Genomic DNA, 25,796 nt, shown 5'->3' with positions numbered 1-25,796 from the left:
CTTTCTCTCATTCCCTCTTTGTCTCCTGGGGCTGACTGCGCCTGCCCTCCACCCCCCCCCCACCGCAGAGGGAAAGCATTTGGCATCGGCACCGCCAACCCCCCCCTCCACGAGCAGCAAAAGCCTCAGCGACGGAGGCGAAAGGCAAACGGCGCGATCCGTGACTTAGGCTTTTGCTGCTCCTGGAGGGGGGGAGGATTTTCTCCTCCCCACCCCCCTGGCAGCCAAACGTCGCTGAGGCTTTGGGCATCGGCGCCCACCCCTCCAGAAGCAGCAAAAGCCTCAGCGACGGAGCCGAAAGGCAAACGGCGTGCCCCGTCGCTGAGGCTCTTGCTGCTCGTAGAGGGGTGGCGCTGATGCTCCCTCTCGCCGCCCCCATCTCCCCGCGACCGCCTGGGGCCGCTGCAGCCGGCACGCTCCCGCTCCCACCGCCAGTGCCCTCCCACCGGGCCCAAAGGACACTTGCCGCCGATGCCAGGAAACTCCAGCTGGGTGGGGCGCTGCCGGTGCCTCCGAGCTCCCACTCGCAGCTGTCCCCCGGCTCCTGCCTGATGCCACAGTTTCTGGCGCTCTCCTGCTGGGCCCCAAAGAAGGAAGGCAGGAAAAAGGAGGCGCAAAGAATCAAGCTCTCCTTTTTCCCGCCTTCCTTCTTTGGGGCCCAGAAGGAGAGCGCCAGAAACCGCGGCAACGGGCAGGAACCGGGGGACAGCTGCGAGTGGGAGCTCAGAGGCACCGGCAGCGCCCCGCCCAGCTGGAGCTTCCCTAGGAGCTTGGCGGCACACGTGACTGTGTCTCACGGCACACTAGTGTGCCGCGGCACACCGGTTGGGAAACGCTGGCCTAGGCCAGGGATAGGCAAATTTGGCTCTTCTATGACATGTGGACTTCAACTCCCAGAATTCCTGAGCTAGCATAATTGTCTCAGGAATTCTGGGAATTGAAGTCCACAAGTCATAGAAGAGTCAACTTTGCCTACCCCTGGCCTGGGCTATAAGAAGGTTGCCAAGACCCTGAAAATGAGCTGCAGCCTAGTGGCCAAGACCATACAGCAGTTTAACATGACAGGTTCCACTCAAAACATGCCACACCATGGTTGACCAAAGAAGTTGGGTGCCTGTGCTCAGCTTCATATCTAGAGGTTGGCTGAGCACATTAAATGTGTTACAAACATGAAGTTTCTTAAAATCAATACTAGTCTTCTGAACCAGCATGCTTCAAATATTTTGGACATCTCTCATAATCTCCATCTAATATAGAATCCTAGAATGTAAAATTATGAATTTGAAATAAAATCATTGCAGATCATATGGAATCAACACAGAGCAGGAATCAACATTATTTCTGCATTCCTGGCAGTGCCTATTGAGCCCCTGATTTAAATACCGTAAAGGAAATCCATAATTTCTCAAGGCAATCTATTCTTACAATTGTTGGAGATTACTAGGCTGAGCTTGAAGCATGGGTCAAATGTGTCATCGGTCATAAGACCATGTGTGCCTACAAGAGATCTAAGTCAAGATATCTTGAATCCCTTCTACACTTCTCTTGCTAATTTCCCTTGGACATTAGTAGTTCAGATTCTTATAAAGATATTAAGCTTGCAATAAGTCTTTATACCCATTTGAACTGTCTGGATTTCCTGATTTTTCTCGTTCTTGACATATATTAGGATATGGCTGTCTAAAATTTGCTGCCTTATACTGTAAAACTACTGTTTCTTATTTTGTCTTCTGGAGTAAAGCTGAACAATAAAAACTGTATCCAATCTTCTATATAATAGTCCTGATATTAGAAGAATCTGTCAGTTTAGATTTAGATTTATTAGATTTGTATGCCACCCCTCTCCAACTGGGGCGGCAGTTAAATGTCCAGAAGTGGATGCAGTATTTATTTATTAATGAAAGTTTATATGGTCACTCAACTCATTCTTGGTGACCCTGGAGATAAAATTCCAATACAAAAACAGTAACCCCTCAGTTGGTCAAAATATATTATGTCCACAGTACTTCTATGGTCACCTAATAGGGTCAATCTGTCAAAAAAGAAGATAACTCATAAATCTATGCTGGAATTTTCATAGCAATGTATTCTTTTCTAAATGTTCACAAATTGATTGCTTAGTAATCTGTTCCAGATTTTTGTTTAGCATCAAAATCAAGAATAAGCAGTCTATATTTACCCAGTTCTTCACTTTTCCTCTAGTCAGGAACTATATTTGCTTTCTCCAGCTGTGGTCCTTCTTCATAATTTTTGTCAAATAGTTCCCCTGGCCTTATTCATTCATTCATTCATTCATTCATTCATTCATTCATTCATTCATTCATTCATTCATTCATTCATTTATTTGATTTGTATGCTGCCCCTCTCCGAAGACTCGGGGCAGCTAACAACAGTAAAGAAAACAATGTAACAAATCTAATATTAAAAAATAATCTAAAAAACCCCAATTTAAGAGACCAATCATACAAACAAGCATACCATGTATAAATTCTATAAGCCTAGGGGGAAGGGAAAAAATTTCAATTCCCCCATGCCTGATGACAGAGGTGGGTTTTAAGGATCTTGCGAAAGGCAAGGAGGGTGGGGGCAACTCTGATATCTGGGGGGAGCTGGTTCCAGAGGGTCGGGGCCGCCACAGAGAAGGCTCTTCTCCTGGGTCCCGCCAAATGACATTGTTTAGTCGATGGGACCTGGAGAAGGCCAACTCTGTGGGACCTAACCGGTTGCTGGGATTTGTGCGGCAGGAGGCGGTCCCGGAGATATTCTGGTCCGATGCCATGAAGGGCTTTATAGGTCAGAACCAACACTTTGAATTGTGACCGGAAATTGATCGGCAACCAATGCAGACTGCGGAGTGTTGGTGTAACATGGGCATGCCTTGGGAAGCCCATGATTGCTCTCGCAACTGCATTCTGCACGATCTGAAGTTTCTGAACACTTTTTAAAGGTAGCCCCATGTAGAGAGCATTACAGTAGTCGAACCTCGAGGTGATGAGGGCATGAGTGACTGTGAGCAGTGAGTCCTTGGGAAGAAAGTGTGAGGATTTGGACAAGTTTTCAACGTTTTATCAATATTCTACAAGATTAATATTAATTTTTACAAATAGCTTTATCTAGTACTATTCAAAATGCACTGATGATGTCTCCTCAAATGGTGATGAAATGTTTTCAACCAAACTACCAGGCTCAGAGCTCAAACTAATGGCCCATAAAGTAGCTGGAATATGAGTTTCTTCAACTGCCTTGCCTCAAACGACTGAAAATTTCCGGAAGATCAGCTTCAAATTATGTCTGCAAAAATCTTGAATGCGACTTATCTTGTCCTAACAATGAACACAAAATAATAAGAGTGACTGCTATCACTTTCAGAGTCTGTATTATGAGAGGGGCCCTATTGGTGCTTATCTCTCTCTCCGTGTGTGCTTCTATGCTGTAAATTGATGTTTGACTGTTTAACCTTTGCCTAGTACATGTACACTGCTCAAAAAAATAAATAAAGGGAACACCTAAACAACACAATATAACTCCAAGTAAATCAAACTCCAGTGAAATCAAACTGTCCACTTAGGAAGCAACATTGATTGACAATCAATTTCCCATGCTGTTGTGCACATTCAACTTAGTACAGAACAAAGTATTCAATGAGAATATTTCATTCATTCAGATCTAGGATGTGTTATTTGAGTGTTTTCTTTATTTTTTTTGAGCAGTATATGTATATATTCTGTACTGATAAATCACTATCTATTATTACAAAAACTCTGTTTGATGTTATTGCTCTTGGGCTGTCTCACATTGTCACACTGTGTGTACTCTGACAGGGAGATAAACTTTATTTTGTCACTGTCATCTCTATAATTTTACTTTTATTTTGGACATAAATGAAAGAAAAAGCACTTTTACCTATTATTGTTGGTGTTTATTTATTATTAGAGTTGAAAGGGACCTTACAGGTCATCAACTTCAACCCCTTGCCTGAGCAGGAAATCCTACAGCACCCCAGCCAAATGGCAGTCCAATCTCCTCTTGAAAATGTCCAAAGTTGGGGAGTCCACAACCTCCGCTGGCAGGCTATTCCACTGGTTGATCACTCTCACTGTCAGGAAATTCTTTCTCATCTCCAGGTTGAATCTTTCCTTGGTCAGTTTCCAACCATTGTTCCTCGTCCGGCCCTCTGGTGCCCTGGAAAACAGTGTGTCCCCCTCCTCTCCATGGCAACCCCTTAAGTACCTGTATACAACTATCATGTCCCCACTAGCCCTTCTTTTTACTAGATTATCCATGCCCAGTTCCAGCAACCTTTCCTCGAATGACCTGGTCTCTAGTCCCTTTATCATTTTAGTTGCTCTTTTCTGCACCCTCTCTAGAGTCTCTATATCTTTTTTGAAGTGTGGTGACCAGAACTGGATGCAATACTCCAGGTGCGGTCTGACCAGGGCCTTATAGAGTGGTATTATTACCTCTCTGGTCTTGGAATGTATCCCCCTGTTCATGCAGCTTAGGATTGTGTTGGCTTTTTTAGCCGCTGCTGCACATTGCTGGCCCATGTTTAGCTGGTTATCCACTAAGACTCCAAGATCCCTTTCACAGTCACTCATGGTGAGTGTGGCTTCGCCTAATTTGTATGCATGTTTTGGGTTTTTTTTGCCTAGGTGCAGGATTTGAAGAACAGTTTTGTTACTGTTCTTATGAATCCAGGCTTGTTCTGCAGTAGAACTTGATTCTTTTCCTGTAGATACTACTATTTATATCTCCTTAAAGGGGATGTGGAGAAGGTAGTGATGAGGTAGGATCTCATTGCAGACAGTTCCTTGATGACTATATTCTCTCTCTTTTCCTGTACATGTACATTTTAACTCTTAACTCAGTTGAAAGCCGTTTGTGGTTTCCCAAGTTGTCTCCTAATTATTATTATTTTTTAATAAAAAGGAATTTAATTGTATTTCCAGTATCTTCTTTTTCAGATGTTCCCAATCGTTTCACTTCAGGATTTTCTCTCTGGCACTACCCTAAGCTTACTGAAATTTTTCTCCCCTAAAATTTGAAGATGGCCCTATTTTCTTTCCTTTTATCTTTTTAAACCAACTCTTCCCTATTGATTTCTATCAGATCCAAAAGATCCCATCTCTTCTCCATTCTTAAGCTTTCTGAGATATAAAATAGTCAGCAAGGACACTGAGGAATTTGGGAACTCTCAGTTTCATGTTGGTTTTCCAACAGATATCCAGACAATTGAAACCTCCCACTTTTGCAAAATCTCTAATTCCTGAGAATAACATGCTTCAAGGGATCTATATTCAGATCATCTGCAGTATATATTATTTATTTATATTTATGTATTTATTTAATGTGCCATTCTATTTACTATTAGAGTGATTTTGGATGGATGACAGTAATAATATTGCTATTTGTCATACCGTGCATTCTTATCCAACTATATGGTCAACATATTTCTAAGGCACAAGACTGGAGAGTGTGCTTAATTTCTCTTTCCCCCCCTAATTTAAACTACGGTTGTTGCAAACATCATTTTGTAATACTAACATGAGCATTTCTATAGTGATTTGTGCATGATGGGTAGAAAAGGCTATATTATTTCATATATGCATGTGTTTTAAGCACCCTGTTTTCTTAATTGCTGGAATTATACAAATGTACCTAATTGATTTAAAATATTGGAGACAACATATTACTATTCCATTGTCCTATGAAAAATAAGATAAAATATCCAGAAATGCCTGAACACAAAATCTTTGCAAAGCACCAGATGCATGTCTCCTCTTCAATTATTGCCTGCAGGATGGTATACTAGTTCTCTGTTCTAATTCTTGAAGTTATAACATTTTTGTCATTTGCTGGGCAAGAATTCATTTAGCAGCTAATGAATAGGGAGGTAGATTTTTCCTTCACCCATTGATAAGAGGCTTGCAATTTACTTCCATTGTTTGTCACTGCCTTCATCTTGCCATTTGTCTCTTACATCGTTTCCCCCCTCTCTTTCTTTTTAAGCTGCATTACATTTTTTTATTGAGGACTGAGATGAACTGGTCCCTGCATCATTGGACCCATTACACTTCCTAACAATTCCATTTACACCTTATTGTTTGTCTTATTGCTGGAAAATTCAGGTGATTCATCATGCCTGGGAAAGCACCTGATCCCATTTCCCTTGATATCGCAATTACTATGTGACAGGAATACTGTAAGCATTGCCTTTCAACCTACCTAACAGGCTAAGGTGACAAGTCTTTGGGGATTTTTAGCCTCTCATGTATTGATGAGATCCATTTTTGTAATGCCATTTTCTTGCTTCTTTCCAACAGCCCACTGAGTGAAGAAAAAGGTTTGGACTTAATAAAGGAAGTCGCTGGTCTTCTGAAGCTCCAGATGACAGCATTTGCTGATATCAAGTATGTGCAGTAGAAATCTTTCTCTTAATGTCTCCTTTTCCTATTGGAAACATTGGAATTTATTCTGTGATGTGACAGTCAAAAAAACAAACCAAAGTACAACCCCCCCTCAATCACTTTATTGTCTTGAGATGGCTTGTCAAATTAAAAATTATGTAAAAGAGGAAAACCACATGTGAAGATTATTCAATGAAGTCACCAGAATGGTTCAAGGAACCATTCAACCATATAGATTTACCCATGAGAGCTAAACATGCAAAAAGTTTCATTCAGATGCAGGCTATACATCTAAAGTATCTCAGTATATTCTGGCAGTTTCAGTTACCTTTGTGCATGCACAGTGTTTTTGATAGTGTCCAGGTGGGTGGGCAGAGGCTCCTGCCACAGCTCCCGGTTAACTGAACAGGTACAAAACAGTAACAACCCACACTGCTATGTTCCTTCTACTTGGTGGGATATGGGCAACGGTACATTGGTTTACAAAATAGACTGTTTATTAAAAGTCTCCAATTGCTTCAAATTATGTGAGCATTCTTGGAATAGAACCAAACTTTACTTGCATTTCTAGGATACTGGCATTACATATTGCATTAAAATAACAAGTATTGTCTTTAATATTGTTATGACTGTAGGCAAGACACATTTGTGTTTGTACTCATCACCTGGTTGCTGCCAAACACATTTGACACCATCTAAACCAAATATGTTTATCTTGGTCTCACCAGACTTCAGGATGTGGTTCCAGAAATCCATGTCCTTAGTCTGCTTGTCTGCAGCAAACCATTTGTGGACTTTCTTGTGCATTATCTTGTTTTAGCACTGACAGGGTTATCCCCCTTCAACCCCTGCAGCAATACTGCAGCAAGCACGTATGTCTATTCCCCAAAGCCAAACACTGGATATGATGCTGAGCATGGGCACTTCTTTGGTCGACCTTTTTTTCCATGGTGCCGAAAGAGCATGTGCATGGGCTATAAGAAGATTGCCAAGACTCTGAAACTGATCTGAACGCATGAGTGCCCACACAGATTCAATGCCTGGGAAGGGCAAAAACAGCTCCCCCCCGCTGAGACCTTCTGGAGGCTGGAAACGGCCTGTTTCCCAACATCTGGTGGGCCCAGTAGGCTTGTGTTTTGTTCTCACCATACTCCAAAGGCTTTCCTAGAGACAGGGGAGGATAAGAACACCTCCTCCATCCCCACGGAGGCTCTCTGGAAATCAAAGATGACCTCCCAGAACCTCTGTGCAAGCCACAAATCAGCTGGCCGGCACACACATGCATGTTGAAACTGAGCTAGGTCAACAGCTCGCGTGCCAGCAGATATGGCTCCACGTGCTACTTGTGGCACCCGTGCCATTGGTTCACCATCACTGGCCTAGGCCATCTTTATGTAGAGCAACAATTTGTTTTTTTTCAGATCCTCAGAAAGTTCATTGCCATGAGGCATCAGATTGAACTTCCGGTGACTAGTATTGAGAAAGATAACATCAAATTTAACACACCTGCTCCCCTTTCAGAGGACCTTGTATCACTAACGAGACATATCGCACTGGGGGAGGGGGGCTACTTGGTCCCTATTTGGACATTATTACTTAGGGATGTACTCACTTTTGTTGCCAACAGTTTATACATTAATGGCTGTGTGTTGCATAATTTTGAGGGGACAGCACATTTACACTGTTATACAAGCTGTATACTTACATTGTAGTCAAGTGTCATTTCATCAGTATTATCACATGAAAATATATACTTAAATGTTTATAAGATGTATAATATGTATTGGTATTGTCTTGATTATTATGGATAGTAGTGAAAATAGGAATTCATTAATTGGTGATAGATGTGTGTTATGCTCCAGTGAATGGTAATAATAGAAAAACTCTTGAGACTTTTGAAAAAAATATGTACATATTATAGCTGATTGGGGTATGGAGTGATATTTTGTTGAGAACCAGAAATATATAGTGGAGATAGAAGGTATATAAAAATAAGTCATTTGGAAAATAAAAAAGATGAATGTTGCTAATTGTGATTGCTTAGGGAATATCTATTTTTAAAATGTATTTTGTTTTGAATATGTGGTTTAAAATATGTTTATTCATAAGTATGCATGGCAAATAAATTAATATTAAGCTAAAAGCATGATTGTCTTGATTGTCTGATAAAAGACTAAAATAAGGATGTAGAAACTGAGAGGGATGGGAAGTTCTGTATATTAAATAGTTCTTCTGAGTGTCAAGAGTATATCTTAGGGAAAACATAGACATGGAAGAAAAATAAAAAAATAAAACTGAAGAAAAGTAAATGACTACAGTAAAAGAAATTAAAGAATCCTGTATGAAAAAGTACTAGAAGATAAATTGATTTCCCTTGAGAATGAATGGAAATAGATATAAGAAAAGAGGATGTAAAAGCTTCTTGGAACAAAATGAAAAGAATTACATAGCAGGGTGCCACCAAAATGTGTGGAGATAAGAGGAAATTTGAAAAAGTACGCTAAGATAAAATAACAATGTGTGTGAGAGAGAGACTGATGAGGAAGAAATTTATGTAACGATAAATGTTGAAAAAAAATTGAAAAAAATGTATAAATATATATAGCCAAAAAAATGTAAGTTGGAGAGGAAGGAAGGATTAAGAATAAAAGAAACTGAAAAAAAAGCAATTTTAATGGAAATAATTTTTTAAAATACTTTTAAAATGTATAAATAAACAAGGAGCCTCCAGCGGAGTGAATAGAATTAAAAATATAAGCAATGGAATGATTTAGGGAGAGAATGTGTGAGTGAATGCTGGAAGGAATGTTTTATTTATTTGTTCATTGGGGTTTTTTGTTTGTTTAGGATATGACTTCTAGTACTTTTAGAGATTGTGATGGAATGATAGTGTTACATATAAGAATGGGGCTGAAGTAAATGCTATAAATATCTAAGTATCTAAGGAAGTCTTGATGAAAAGTAAGTCATAAATGCTGTGAGAATATTGAAAAATGGTAAGGTGCAAAGTAGGGATAGTGGCAGTATATTTTAAAAAATAGATTTGGTTTACTTATGGAATGTCAATACTATGCAAATTGCTTAATGTCTGGGTGAATACTGCATCTTGATATGATGATATCCCCGAGTCTGCGGAGAGGGGCGGCATGCAAATTTAATTAATAATAATAATAATAATAATAATAATAATAATAATAGTAATAATAGTAATAATAGTAATAATAGTAATAATAGTAATAATAGTAATAATAGTAATAATAGTAATAATAGTAATAATAGTAATAATAGTAATAATAGTAATAATAGTAATAATAGTAATAATAATAGTAATAATAGTAATAATAATAATAATAATAATAATAATAATGAATGCAATTATTGTTCCTTTACATAAATGTGAAAGCAGCAAAACTAAAAGCAAAAGGAACAAACAGATATCGTCAAAGATTCTCAGTCATCCAGGTAGAATTGTCTGGAAGTTGACTCATGAAAGTTGGATTTTTCCCTTTGGTTTGAGATATTTCATTGACGATCTAGGCAACCCCTGAATAAAGTGCTAGGGGGATCTGAATAAGCATAGAGCAGTTGGAATGTACCGATTCCTAAAATTCTTAGGTTCGTGTATTCCTGCACCAACCTCTGGGTGTCTTTCTTAAAATGTCTGGCAATATGTCAATAAAATTCTTATTCATCCACATACACAATTGTCTGTGTTGTGTCCTGCTCTCCATTTAGTCCGTGCTTGACGCAGGAGCCCAAGATTGCCCTGATTGGTCGAATCACAGCCGGCGCTGAATATAAAAGAACTGTCAAAGTGCTGGATTGCTGCTGCTATGTTAGCCAAGCAGCCGCCAGTTAGCTGTCTCTATGAGTTAAATAAAGCATGTTAGCATTGCTTCCATCTCGCTTCAGTCTGTAAAGTCCCGTTCCAGGACATTTTATTCTGAAAGTTGAGACATGGTAACTGGACTTATTTTCTATTGGTTTGAGATGCTTATTTGGGGAAGAAATCATGAGAATGGTGTGGGAATACCTCTGTAAGGTCTCTGAAGTTTTCCCAAGCCACTGAGATGCCAAAAAGAGTGACACGAGACTAGGCTTGCAAAAAGATATCAGCCTTTTATTCCTTGACCAAAGTAGAAAAGGGCCGTTGGTCTCACCTGATATGCCTCTTCTTGTAGGGTGGAGTTAACATTAAAGAATGGGATGACACCATCCGTTCAGCCAATGAGGACTGAGTCTGTCAAATTGTTGAACTCTGCCTCTGCCCCGATTTCCCTCTCTTTGGTGAAGACTGATGGACAGGCTTTGTGTGTGTTCTCCCAAGTTTAAACACAAGAAAAAGGATCACAATTTGGCATCTGGCCCACAGACCAGGCTTTGGGTGGGATTGAAAGTTAGTTCTACTCTACGAGAAGAGGTATATCCGGTGAGAGCAATGCCCCTTCTCCACAGTGGTGGAGTTAACATCCAAGAATGGGACATACCAAAGACCTACATGGCATCGGATCAGATTACTTATGGGACCGTCTTCTGCCCCATGTGTCCCAGTGGCCGGTCAGATCCCACAGAGTTGGCCTTCCTGAGGTCCCATCAGCAAGATGCCTGACAGGACCTAGGGGAAGAGCCTTCTCTGTGGCGATCCTGGCCCTTTGGAACCAACTCCCCCCAGAAATTGGCACTGCCCCCACCCTCCCACAAGAGCCTAAAGACCCATCTTTGCTGACAGGCTTGGAGCCGCCAAGACCAACATTTAGCCCCCAGCCAACAAACGAATTCATGTTTGACTGCCTTAATATGGGTGACTGATTTTTTAGTAAATTGGGACTTTAGTATATTTTTAAATTTAGATTTCTACATGTTATGTATTATTTTGTTGTGAGCCACCCTGAGTCTGAGGAATCGGGTGGCATAGAAATATAAACAAACTGACAAACAAATCAAACTATCTATCCATTAGGAGACTAAGTCTAGGTAACGTGCTCAGCCTGTGGCGTCCGAAGGCCACTTCCACCAAAGCAAAAACATCAACTTTGTAATGGCGGTTAAAAGGCACAGGTTAGGCCCAAGTGGCTAGATGGATACTTGTGTGGATCATGCCATCATGATCTCTGCACTGCGCATTGAGTGCACCATCACCTGTCCAGGCCTTCGTAGTGCCTGGAGGTCATAAGCCTTAGCAATGGTGCTATGCAACCATCTCCCAACAGGGGAAGGGGATACTTCCAAGACCAGAGAATTGGGTTGGAAGGAGACAAAAAGAGCTTCCACCAGAAATGCTACCTTACAAGCAAGAAGGTGAAGGGAGGAACACATCATAGGCTCGTAAGGGGCCACTGTGAGAAAGGCAAGCACCTCAGTGATGTTGGGTCGAGGACTGTAGTGGGAGAAGCAGTGTGGAGTCTGGCAGCAGTCAGAGTAAAGGAGGCAGTAAGCAGAGACCTGTCAGGAGCCCCCTTGCCAATGATGGGACTCCACTTGACCCCATGGGTCCTGAATGTTAAGGCCCAGACTGTTCAGGGACAATATTGCAGTGCAATCCTGTATGGCCATGTTGGCTCACACAGAGCCTATGCTATCGGGAGCCAGCTGGCTAGCACCACCTTAATGAATAAGCGAGGCTAGGGCCTGAGCACAGCAGGACCTTATTTATTTTATTTATTTATTTTATTTTATTTATTTGTTTTGTCATGTACTTATTGGTGGTATACAGAGATATAATCTTTATATACATGATACTAGTAAGAGAAAAATATTAGGATAGGGGACGGAAGGCATTCTGGTACACTTATGCACACCTCTCTTAGGAATCAGGAGAGGTCAACAGTGGATAATCTAAGGGTCAAGTTTTGGGGGTTAGGTAATGATACTACAGAGTCAGGTAGTGAGTTCCATGCATCAACTACTCAGTTACTAAAGTCGTATTTCCTGCAATCAAGTTTAGAGTGGTTTACTTTAAGTTTACATCTGCTGTGTGCTTGAATGTTGTTGTGGTTGAAGCTGAAGCAGTTGTTGAAAGTAAGAACATTGTATTTTAGGTGATTTTATGAGTTATGCTTAGGTTGTATTTAAGACGACGTAATATCCCTTGTGCAGATCTTTTCTAGGGCCTTGTTCCTGTGAGGTTTATCCTTTTGGGTAGCCCTGATTTATTTTTTTGGGTAGCCCTGATAACACATGATTTCCAACCATAGCAAAATAGCACAAAGAGCTACTTTACCAGAAGCAAAGAGCAAAGATTAGATTGATTCATATCAATATGTCCTTTCACCTCTAAAAACTTTGGCAGTTTATTTTATTTATTTATTTTGTTGATTTGTCAAGTATGTATAAGATAACAGATTAAAGTACAGTATAAACATGATTATGAATACAGGAAATGGATATGAATAAATGGAGACAGTAGGACAGGGACAGTAGGCATATTAGTGTTTTTATGCATGCCCCTTAAAGCTTTCTTAGGAATGGGGTAAGGTCAACAGAAGACAGTCTAAAGTTTTGGGGGTTTGGGGAAGAAACCTCAGAGTAAGGTAGTGCATTCCAGGCACTGACTACTCCGTTGCTGAAGTCGTATTTTCTGCAATCGAGTTTGGAGTGGCTTACTTTAAGTTTGTATCTATTGTGTGCTTGTGTATTGAAGCTGAAGTAGTCATTGACAGATAGGATATTGTTGCGGATAATGCTGTGTACTATGCATAGGTCAGACCAAATGTTGGTCCATTCCAACATCCATTCCAAATATCTCCTAACCAACTTGCTCAGACTGAAGAAGCTACTTAGATGGAAAGTGAAATGTCTCAAATCAACAGGGAAACAAGTATACTTGCCATGACTTTCTTAATGTGCCTGGTAAGGTACCTGGCAGAATTCTGATCAAGGACAGCCAAATTTGGGGAGGCAAACATCACTTTATACTGAGTAGTGGAGAAGTAGACCTCTCAGGTCAAAGCCATCGGTTGATTTAGAGACTGGCGTGCCACATATTAGAATGTAGAATGTATTAATGCAATGGGAATTTGGGAGGTGCTGATTCATGAGGGTTGTGGCCAAAACAATTTCCTTCTTGATTCTCAAGGTCATCCTTTGTTCAGCGCCTGCCTGGAAGTTGATAGGAGGACCGGACACATTGGCAGAACTAGACTGGGCCATGTGATTAACTTGTGGGTGTGTGGACAAAGGAATGAACTTTAAATTGGGTGGAGAAACCCATGGGATTTCAGATTCGGGTTTCTCCCAGATGTGCCAACATAGGTCTGCTAATAAATTGGAACTTGAAGGAAGGCCATGCCTCAGACTCTGATTTAATTTCAGATGCTATTTGGAACACTGAGAAGACCAGTGGTAGACAATGTGGCATGTGTACATTCATGCTACAATGTGCCAGATCCCAATTAAAATACTAGAAGAGAAAAACCATTTAATTTAAGTTTAATTTAGAATGCTCCAAGCCAAAAAATCATTTCCCCTTACAAGAGGGGAAACAATTTATATTTCTTTTTATAGTTTGTACAACAAAGCTACTTCAAAGTGAAAGTTGATTAGATTAGGGAAATCCTCTATCCAGTTAGGTCATGAAAAATTAGATATTAAATAATAATAATGAGAATTGGAAAGATAACTATATTCTGAATAAAAGTAAAAGAAGCATTTGTAAAGGGGAAAAAGGCAGAATGGCCATTGATAAAGATATCTTCACAGTGCTTTTCTCAGTACAGTGCTCAAACACTTTCTTTGTTTGTTGAAGCTTGGGAACTGCAGAAAAGGAAAATATTTTATTTATAATGCATCAAACACTTCAGCCAGTCCTTATTTTTAAAAGAAAAGTCTTTTTTACATTCTTTTTGAAGGTTAAGGCTTATAGCAAATTATTAACAATATAAGGCCAATTAATATAAAATAAAATTCACGTTGCAGCAATACTACAAAAACCATATTGCAAAGCAATGCAAAGTCCATACTGTGCGCCCATTACAAAAATATTCTTCAGCAAGTTTTGAAGAATATATACTATTAGTAAGCCAAGGTTTAGCTGCAGAATGTTAGTACGTCACTTGTATGACATAGATGTAAAAGGAATATGAAGAAAAATTGAATTATTGAATAATTAATGTATTATTAAATTTTCAGCAGGGAGAAAGACAATAATATGCAGCATTTCTTTGTATTTATGATTATTGTGCAACTACATATATCTTTGTGATGAGTTTGGAGATTGGTTTGATGGGAACTTGAATGTATGTGTTGTATCCTTGTAAATAGTTGGCTAATAGACTGTAACGCGCAACCCGCTTTAATGGACATTCAAATGGACTTATCGAGTCAGGAAGGATCCTCCAGCGACGCCGAGCCATCTTCATCCTCAGAGGTCGGTGTTGTGCCTGCCCAATCGACTCAGCGGGCCGGAGCCCAAACCAGGCCCCAGCCGCACTGGGGAAGTGCAGGCGAACCGACCTCCACCGTTGGAAGCGAGGACTCAAATGAACTGCGCAGGTCGGAGCGAGCCCTGCGAAGACCGAGCAGATTGGAGGATTTCGTCACGTGGCTTTCTTGATTGATGTATTCTGACTAAGGAGGGAGGGGTGTTGTATCCTTGTAAATAGTTGGTTCCGTGTGAAACGCTGTCTGAGCGGGAAACAGGAAGTCGCGCCTGATTGGCTCAGACGCGGGCTGCTCTCTTTTGGCGGGAGCCGCAAATGTATAAAAAGAGCGGTTTCTCTCCAGGTAGGGCAGACGTGTTCTGCTGATTGTCACTTCCCTTTTAAGAGCTGAATAAAGGAACCGTCTTTACCAAGCCTTGTCTCTGGACTTTTCAGTATGTGTGTGTTCTTTTGCTTTTGTCTGAAAATCAAAATGGTTTGCAGAAAATAATTAAAAATTGTTTAAGGAACTACTGAGGAATTTGGTTTGAAAATTAATATGAATTAATAAAGGATCATAATAATTGGCTTGTATTATGCATGGTATGGTTGTGTGTATGTTTGCTTTTAATAATGGGTTTTTTAGTGTTTTTTAAATTATTAGATTTGTTGTACTGCTATTTTCCTCAACACAACAACCCTTTAAACCCTTGTTCTGAAAGAGAGAGTGACTGACCCAAAATTACTTTTCAGATCAGCTTTTTGAGGGGGCCTGTTTTATTTGCAGTTTTCCTTTAACAATCAAGATATTTTTGGACAGTGTAATGACTAGATCAATATATTTTTTCACAGAGCTAACAATAATAATACAATTACGTATAATAGTTTTTATCTTCCAACTTCTAACCTTAACATGCTCATTATAATTATAATATATCCTTTTATGTATCAATAGGTCTAATACTTTCTCCCCAATTTGTACTTATTTCCCCCGACTTGTTGGGTTTCTTCCATTTTACAGTACCCCTTTGCCTTTAAACAGTACTGTCTTTATAATTCTTTATTGCTTTCTCCAAAAATATATTTCAACATCCATTGCATTTTTTTCTTTTTAATTTTTTTTATTTATAATATAATTTAAAAAAAAAACATTGGACATCATGTAACATTCCAGTTTAAATATTTCCATCAAAAGCCATGGTGACACAGCAGGTAGAGGGCTGTACTGCAGACCACTGAAGCTGACTGTAGAGCTGTAGGTCAGCGGTTTCAAATCTCATCACTGGCTCAAGGTTGACTCAGCCTTCCATCCTTCTGAGGTAGGTAAAATGAAGACCCAGATTGTGGGGGCAATAGGCTGGCTCTGTTAAAAAGTGCTATTGCTAACATGTTGTAAGCCTCCCTGAGTCTAAGGAGAAGGGCGGCATAAAAATTGAATAAATAAATAAATAAATAAATAAATAAATAAATAAATAAATAAATAAATAAATAAATAAATAAATAAATACAATTCTTTATCTCTATATGAATATATATCCAAACTTTATATATAACACTAAATCCATTTTTTCCCTATTCGCTAACATAAAAGTATATATATTTCCAAGTTGTCACTAATTTATAATCCTAATAATCCTCCTCAATTCCCACCAGTAGTACAATTTATCCCAGATTTCAAAGTATTCCGATTAATTCTTATATTTTAATTCCATCGTAAGCCTGACAATTTCACCAGAAGCCAGTATTTTATGTAATGTCTCTTTCTCTGAGGTGGTTTCTTCCATTTCTGTGCAAAAGCCAGTCTAGCAGCAGTCAGGATATGTAACATTAATTATATTGTTTTCTTGTCATATTTTCCCCTACTTGTTGGGCTTCTTCCCTATTCAATTCTTCGTTTTTTAAACAATACTATTCTCTCTTTATAATTCTTATTGCTTTGTCCAAAAATATATTTCAACATCCCTTACATTTCTTCATACAATGTGTTTTTGACCTATGTAAGTCATCAATATTTTAATATTTTAAATATTACTCAAATTCCATCATATTTCAAATATCTCTTTTTCTACGAACATCAATAAAACAAATTATTAATAAAATTTAATTGGTCCCAGGGTTATATCTCTTAGTCCTCTTAGTCCTTTGTAATCTTTAAAAGCTATAAATTGCAATATATTTTTGCACACTATTAATCATACATTTAAATACAGTATAGTGTTATGGCCATTTCCCTAGTACCTTGCAGTATGGAATGACAACTATATCAACAATAATAATTATACCTTTCAAATAAGCTTGAAAAAAATGCTATCATATTCTTTCTGTACAGATCTCAATGTTCTCTTGTCATATCAGACGTAATATATTTTTTAAAATAGCTGTCCCTTACTTTATGAATCCTATGACTATTTATTTGTCTTAAATATGGCTTTTTCTTACAATGTTCTCTCTAGACATAAACAGAGTATTTGAGCTGAGAATTGAGCAATTCAAAATACAGTAAAGCTTTTACTGTATAATAAGACAAAACATGAAAAAAGGACATGCAAGTTTTTCATCATTTATGGGGTCCAAATTGAAAAACTGAAGTACTTTGTTGAAATCTGTTGAAATCTTTTACTGATATTATTTGATGTGCCTTTTCAACACAGTATGGAAGATGTAACGGGAAGCAGGAAAGCTGCATTTTTGCATATCAGATATTCAGAAATTTTATTATTTCTCTGAACTGTAGAGTGGTCCATACAAGATTGTAAGAAATCATTATTTTAAACCAGTATTTGCAAAAAAATACATAAAACCTGGTTGCAATACTAGAACATAGAAAGAATTATTGAATTTAAAAAAATCTGGCTAACCCATAGTTTTGTTTCTATTTATGGTTTGTTCCTAATACTGGCCTAATTGTTCCTAATAGTGGTTAATCATGTGCCTATCAACAAGGCACAAGAGCAATAACTTTTGAAACCAAACAGTTGGCTTTATGGCATATGCCACTTATCAATATATGAACCTTCATGAATTTTTTCTTTCTTTCCATGTGCTTGAAATATTTATTTCTTAAATGCCTTTAGGGGTGCTCTGAAAATTATATTTTGAATTGCTATGTTACCAGGTTGTATCTTAATGGAAACGTATAGCGAGTTCTCAACTTACAGTTTGCTTAGTGACTATTCAAAATTACAATGGTACTAAAAATGACTATTTTTCACACTAACGATAGTTGTAGTATCCCCATAGTCACTAGATCAAAATCTGGATGCTTGGCCATTGGTTCACGTTTATGAAGGTTGTAGCATCCCAGGGTTGTGTGATCAACTTTTGCAACAATCTGACAGCAACGGGGAAGCCAAATTGATTTGACAACCATATCACTAACTTAACAACTGCAATGATTCACTTAACAACTGTGGCAAGAAAAGTCGTAAAATGAGGCAAAATTTACCTAACGTATATTCCATTTAGCAACTATAAATTTTGGGCTTGATTGTGATTACTAGTCAAGAACTACTATATAGGCTTGACTGTCATCTTGTTATATAGAATAATCTGAATAGTCTGATAACCATTTAATAAAAGTCATTCATGGGATTCTAATATTGCATTTCAGCATATTTTAATATATTTATTTATATTTCATGTTTCAAGTCTACTCATCTTCCTCAAAGTGTGTTTGTGCAAACATGATTATTTAATTATTTTAATTTAATTTATTTAACTTCTAAGCCACCCAATTCCTAGTGGTCTCTGGATGGCATTATAAAACAATAAAATATATAACATTAAGTAACACAAGAAATATAAACCAGTAAAAAAATCCAAACAAACGTTCATTCAATAATATTTATCTTTCTGGAAGCAAGTAGTTGTTCTATGGCTCCCAAACCTGCAAGCAGATCCATGTTTTCACAACCTTTTCGGAAGGCCAGAAGGCAGTATGAGTCTCTGGGGGCAGTTGGTTCCATAGAGCTGAAGCCACCACAGAGGAGGCCCTCCTATGCGGCTTACCAATCGGCATTGTCTGGCCATCGGGACCTGGAAAAGGCCGATCCTGTCCTGGTCAGTCGCTGGGAATTTCATGGCAAAAGATGGTCCCTAAATAGTCTGGTCCAATGCCTTGTAGGGCTTTATAACCAACACCTTAAATTGCATCCCGAGACCAATCGATAGCCAGTGCAGCTCTTGGAATGATGGAGTTATGTGGCGGGTGTTCCTTATAAAGCTGAACATCTGATATTATTGGTAATTTGTATACAGATTAATGTGAAACAGTTTATGTAATCAAGTTTGCAAATGTACACACACACACACACACACACACACAATGTAATCTTTGGGGGGGGGGTATTAATCAACAGGACTACTGCAGAATATTTCAAATAGGTAATTTCACAGTATAAGATGCATGATCTACTTCTTTTCATGAGTCATCCATAGTATTCCAAATATGAAAAGCCCATATTTATTTATTTTATTTTATTTATTTATTTGTCATACAAATATAGTATTGTATTGTAGTATGTTTAACATAATGTAAATATAAAGTAGAGATAGAAAAGATTAAAATACATTAGGACAGGAACGGTAGGCACGAAGGTGCACTTATGCACGTCCCTTACAGACCTCTTAGAAAAGGAGGGAGAGAGAGAGAAAAAGAGGGAGGGAAGGAGGGAGGGAGAGAGACAGAGGGGGGGCAGAGAGAGGGGAGAGGGAAGGAGAGAGAGGGGGAGGAAGAGGGAGGGTGTGAGCACTATTCAGAACACAAGTCTAATTTCTTATCTAATCATGACATTTGAAGATATAATGTTAAAACCATGTAATTTCCTTCCGCCTAAAATTCTTCCTTCTGGAATTTAGCTATGTCTTCAGTACACGAGGTACTTCTTAAATACTTTTCCACTAGTGAGTATAGCAAACTGTCACTTTATTTGACCACAGACTTCTGTTATATTTTATTGATGAGGATCCACATGAAGAACAAGTGTGGTCATCTAAGATTCAATCCATAATCTATAAGTACTTAAAGTGGTCTCATTTATAAACTTAATTGTGACCCTACAACTGAAATGATGCAAACAATTTTCTATTGATTGTGCACCCATACTCCCCACTCAAGTTACCTTGCTTTTCAATTTGGTCATTGATGAGAAACACATATTCTTTCATTTCACGTTAGCATTAAGAGAATGCTAATTTCTAACACTGCTGTGCTGCATAAAGAGAAATGGAGAAGGAAGAGTTTTAAATTAATATAAATGACTTTCTCAATATAAATGAATTATATACTAGCAATTTATAACATTACCAGCATGGCTATATTTTCTAACATTTTCTTCTATTCAAAAATAAGCCATGGCTGACATGGAGATAACATGCTTTTTGGTTATAATTCATTATAGCGAGTTTTGTAATAATTTTACTGTGATGTGAACACATTGAGAAAATAGCCCAGAAACAACATTTAGACACTAGAAATAAATAAATTATAATTTCATAGTAATCTCATTGGATTTCTTTTTAGCATTTACAGAACTACAGTATGCAAGCAAATCAACTGTGAATTGATAAGATGGTGGATGAGATTACCCTAATGGCAGTAAAGGGAGGTATTGTGGTTATGGGTGATTTCAACATGCCTGATGTTGACTGGAATATCCCCAGTGCCCTTACATGCAAAAGTAAGAATATAGTAGAGGCCTTTACAGGAGCAGCTATGGCACAGCTAGTTAAGACACCAACTAGAGGGGAGAATATTCTAGATTTAGTTTTTACCAATGGGAATCGGGTTTCAGAGGTCAAGGTGGGAGAAAATTTAGGTTGCAGTGACCATCTATGTTTGTGGTTTGATGTAAAAACTGATGGTGAGCAATCCTATACTGCAACCAAAGTATTGGATTTCAGAAAAACAAATTTTAATGCAATGGGGGAATATTTAAATAATGAATTAAAGGGGAGGGATAAAATGGCAGGAGCAAGCACCCAGTGGACTGTATTAAAAAAGGCCATCTTAAAAGCCACAAGACTTTATGTAAAGCAAGTAACTAAAGGTAAAAGGAAGAAGAAACCGCTATGGTTTAGCAATGATGTAAGGGCTATAGTCAATGAAAAAAAGGCTGCCTATAGGAGGTATAAAGAGTCTGGAAGTATAGCTGATAGAGAGGTGTATAAAATGAGACAGAAGGAGGCGAAACAGATAATATATGCTGCTAAAGCCTCAAAAGAGGAAGAAATAGCAAAATCTGTAAAGAAGGGGGATAAAACCTTCTTCAGATATATTAGTGATAGGAAGAAGAAAAACTGCAGCATCACAAAGCTTAGTACCGGGAATAATACATACATTGATGGGAATAAGGAGATCGCTGACCATTTCAATAGCTGTTCAGTTTTCTCAAAAGACACCTTACAAAATAATAATAATACTATAGAGGGATATAGCATTGCTTCCAGCTGTATGGATTCAGCTCCAGTGATCTTAGAAGCCGATGTCTTAGAAGAACTTGAAAGATTAAAGATAAATAAGGCAATGGGTCCAGATGGCATCCACCCCAGAGTTCTTAAAGAACTCAGATCTATCATTGCTACCCCCCTGACTGATTTGTTTAACAAATCACTGTTAACAGGAGATGTTCCTGAGGATTGGAGAATGGCCAGTGTTGTGCCTATCCACAAGAAGGGCAGTAGAGAAGAAGCTGGTAACTACAGGCCAGTTAGCTTGACATCAGTTGTAGTTAAAATGATGGAGACTCTACTCAAAAAGAGGATAAATCAGCATCTAAAAAACAATAACTTATTGGACCCAAATCAGCATGGTTTTACTGAAGGCAAATCGTGTCAGACTAATCTCATTGAGTTCTTTGACTATGTCACAAAGGTGTTGGATCAAGGTGGTGCCGTGGATATTGCCTATCTGGACTTCAGCAAAGCCTTTGATACGGTTCCACATAAAGAGCTGATAGATAAATTAGTGAAGATTGGACTTAATCCCTGGATAGTTCAGTGGATTTCAAGCTGGCTGAAGCATAGACATCAGAGAGTTATTGTTAATGGCGAGTATTCTGAGCAGAGTCAGGTTACAAGCGGTGTGCCACAAGGGTCTGTTCTGGGTCCTATTCTTTTTACTATGTTTGTGAGTGACATAGGGGAAGGTTTGGTAGGGAAGGTTTGCCTATTTGCCGATGACTCTAAAGTGTGCAATAGGGTTGATATTCCTGGAGGGGTCTGTAATATGGTAAATGATTTAGCGTTACTAGATAAATGGTCAAAGCAATGGAAACTGCAGTTTAATGTTTCCAAATGTAAAATAATGCACTTGGGGAAAAGGAATCCTAAATCTGAGTATTGCATTGGCAGTTCTGTGTTAGCAAAAACTTCAGAAGAGAAGGATTTAGGGGTAGTGATTTCTGACAGTCTCAAAATGGGTGAACAGTGTGGTCGGGCGGTAGGAAAGGCAAGTAGGATGCTTGGCTGCATAGCTAGGGGTGTAACAAGCAGGAAGAGGGAGATTGTGATCCCCTTATATAGAGCGCTGGTGAGACCACATTTGGAGTACTGTGTTCAGTTCTGGAGACCTCACCTACAAAAAGATATTGACAAAATTGAACGGGTCCAAAGACGGGCTACAAGAATGGTGGAAGGTCTTAAGCATAAAACGTATCAGGAAAGACTTAATGAACTCAATCTGTATAGTCTGGAAGACAGAAGGAAAAGGGGGGACATGATCGAAACATTTAAATATGTTAAAGGGTTAAATAGGGTTCAGGAGGGAAGTGTTTTTAACAGGAAAGTGAACACAAGAACAAGGGGACACAATCTGAAGTTAGTTGGGGGAAAGATCAAAGGCAACATGAGAAAATATTATTTTACTGAAAGAGTAGTAGATCCTTGGAACAAACTTCCAGCAGACGTGGTTGGGAAATCCACAGTAACTGAATTTAAACATGCCTGGGATAAACATATATCCATCCTAAGATAAAATACAGGAAATAGTAAAAGGGCAGACTAGATGGACCAAGAGGTCTTTTTCTGCCGTCAGTCTTCTATGTTTCTATATGTTTCTATACTCTGTTGATATTAGTGATGCCATATGGCAGAATGTGGTTCCCAATAAATTGGTGGAAGAAACTAATGAGATTGATGACAGATATGCTAACAGCATGGTTGCTACAAAAAGGATTGTGCTATATAGAAACATAGAAACATAGAAGACTGACGGCAGAAAAAGACCTCATGGTCCATCTAGTCTGCCCTTATACTATTTCCTGTATTTTATCTTACAATGGATATATGTTTATCACAAGTATGTTTAAATTCAGTTACTGTGGATTTACCAACCACGTCTGCTGGAAGTTTGTTCCAAGGATCTACTACTCTTTCAGTAAAATAATATTTTCTCATGTTGCCTTTGATCATTCCCCCAACTAACTTCAGATTGTGTCCCCTTGTTCTTGTGTTCACTTTCCTATTAAAAACACTTCCCTCCTGAACCTTATTTAACCCTTTGACATATTTAAATGTTTCAATCATATCCCCCCTTTTCCTTCTGTCCTCCAGACTATACAGATTGAGTTCATGAAGTCTTTCCTGATACGTTTTATGCTTAAGACCTTCCACCATTCTTGTAGCCCGTCTTTGGACCCGTTCAATTTTGTCAATATCTTTTTGTATCATCTCTATCTCCACTATCTCTATCTCTATCCCTCTATCCCTATCTCTATATCATCTATATCTATATCTCACTAAATCTCTCTATATCTATATCATCTAAATCTAAATCTAAAACTATATCTATACCTCTCTCTCTCTCTATCTCTGTCTGCCTGCCTGCCTGCCTGCCTGCCTGCCTGCCTGCCTGCCTGCCTGCCTGCCTGCCTGCCTGCCTGCCTGCCTGCCTGCCTGCCTGCCTATCTATCTATCTATCTATCTATCTATCTATCTATCTATCCATCTATCTATCTATCTATCTATCTATCTATCTATGTAATGAGACTATCAGGCATAACAAACAGATTATAGAACAAATCAATTCAAAATTCTCACCGTTATCATATTCTGGGTAAATAATGTGAAAAGTTTATAATGCTGTGTACTGGCTCCTAGACATAACCAGAAAGGGGAATTGTTACCTTTAATAATTAATGAAACATATTCTGCAAGATGCCAAGCATTCACACAGCTTTGGCTGATTTGAGTAAAAAGTGACTTGATTCTGAGTATCATCTGTATTCTGAAGACATTACCTCCACATTTCTGAATGACTGTCTACTTTATCGTTATGTAAATACTGAACAGCAATGTAAAACATTGTGGATCTAAAATAATCATCCACTGCTACTGTCTATATAATTGTCCTAATAAGTTATGGAATTTAAATTAAGTGTAGAGTGGACATAATGTGTCTCCCTTTAAATGCAGTTATTATTTTTCCCTACTGAACTTTCCATTAAAAGCCATCAGTGAAATGGATATTGGAGGCTTTTGATTATTTGCTAATATAAGGGTAGGAGGGGTAAGGTTGAAAAAGGAACAACAGTATGAGCGAGGAAAATGTCTTCTATTTCCATTGTTGATTTATAAAAGTAAGGCATAAAAAATAAAAAGTTTTCTTCAATTATAATACTAGGTCATTAAAAGAGAGTAAAATGTTTGGGAATTAATTGGAAGAAGAGAAATAGGACAGGAAAGGAAATTTTATGCTTATAAAAGCTTACAGAGCTTAGGGACTGGCTTCTTTGCCACATATATAGTGAATTTTGAGGTACTTCGCACTGCCCCCTCCCTCCTTGCCTTCCGAAAGAACTTAAAAACTCATCTTTGCCGCCAGGCTTAGGACTTTTAGATCTTCCCCTGACCACTGAATGCCTTAAGTATGACTCCTGAATGTTTGGTTAATAAGTTAATTGTTTTGTTAATCTTTTCTTTTAATTGTTTTTAAATTGTAGTATTAATTGGATTACATTATTGTTCTGTTTTTATATATGCTGTGAGCCACCCCGAGTCCTCGGAGAGGGGTGGCATACAAATCCAATTCAATAAATAAATAAAATAAATAAATACTTGAATCTGGTGGCTCTTATTTTATTTTCCAGTGCAGGAAATGATTACTAGAAATTTACTTACTTGGTAAAAAACAGAATGGAGACAAATTATGCAGAAATAATCAAATGGTCAAAGCAATGGAAACTGCAGTTTAATGTTTCCAAATATAAAATAATGCACTTGGGGAAAAGGAATCCTCAATCTGCGTATTGTATTGGCAGTTCTGTGTTAGCAAAAACTTCAGAAGAGAAGGATTTAGGGGTAGTGATCTCAAAATGGGTGAGCAGTGTGGTCGGGCAGTAGGAAAAGCAAATAGGATGCTTGGCTGCATAGCTAGAGGTATAACAAGCAGGAAGAGGGAGATTGTGATCCCGCTATATAGAGCGCTGGTGAGACCACATTTGGAATACTGTGTTCAGTTCTGGAGAGCTCACCTACAAAAAGATATTGACAAAATTGAATGGGTCCAAAGACGGGCTACAAGAATGGTGGAAGGTCTTAAGCATAAAACGTATCCGGAAAGACTTAATGAACTCAATCTGTATAGTCTGGAGGACAGAAGGAAAAGGGGGGACATGATCGAAACATTTAAATATGTCAAAGGGTTAAATAAGGTTCAGGAGGGAAGTGTTTTTAATAGGAAAGTGAACACAAGAACAAGGGGACACAATCTGAAGTTAGTTGGGGGAACGATCAAAAGCAACATGAGAAAATATTATTTTACTGAAAGAGTAGTAGATCTTTGGAATAAACTTCCAGCAGACGTGGTTGGTAAATCCACAGTAATTGAATTTAAATATGCCTGGGATAAACATATATCCATCCTAAGATAAAATACAGGAAATAGTATAAGGGCAGACTAGATGGATTATGAAGTCTTTTTCTGCCGTCAGCCTTCTACGTTTCTATGTTTCTATGTTTCCAAATATTTTAGCTGTAGCTAAAATACTAAAATATGTAAATCAGGTTTAGACTCTAGATCCATGATGATGAATTC

General features: G+C 38.4%; 1 protein-coding gene across 1 annotated transcript in view; it reads left to right on the top strand.

Moving 5' to 3' along the window:
• Window positions 1-25,796, top strand: part of PTPRN2 (protein tyrosine phosphatase receptor type N2) — a 797,416-nt gene that overhangs the window by 293,439 nt on the left and 478,181 nt on the right. Inside the window, exon 10 of the mRNA XM_070729468.1 lies at window positions 6,324-6,410. Coding sequence (XP_070585569.1) covers window positions 6,324-6,410 — 87 coding nt within the window. The remainder of the gene's footprint in view (window positions 1-6,323; window positions 6,411-25,796) is intronic.

This window comes from Erythrolamprus reginae, chromosome Z (assembly GCF_031021105.1).
Source record: "Erythrolamprus reginae isolate rEryReg1 chromosome Z, rEryReg1.hap1, whole genome shotgun sequence".
NCBI classification, from domain to species: Eukaryota; Metazoa; Chordata; class Lepidosauria; order Squamata; family Dipsadidae; genus Erythrolamprus; species Erythrolamprus reginae.
Note: the sequence above shows the minus strand (reverse complement) of the source record. Positions and strands in the feature narration are given on the sequence as shown.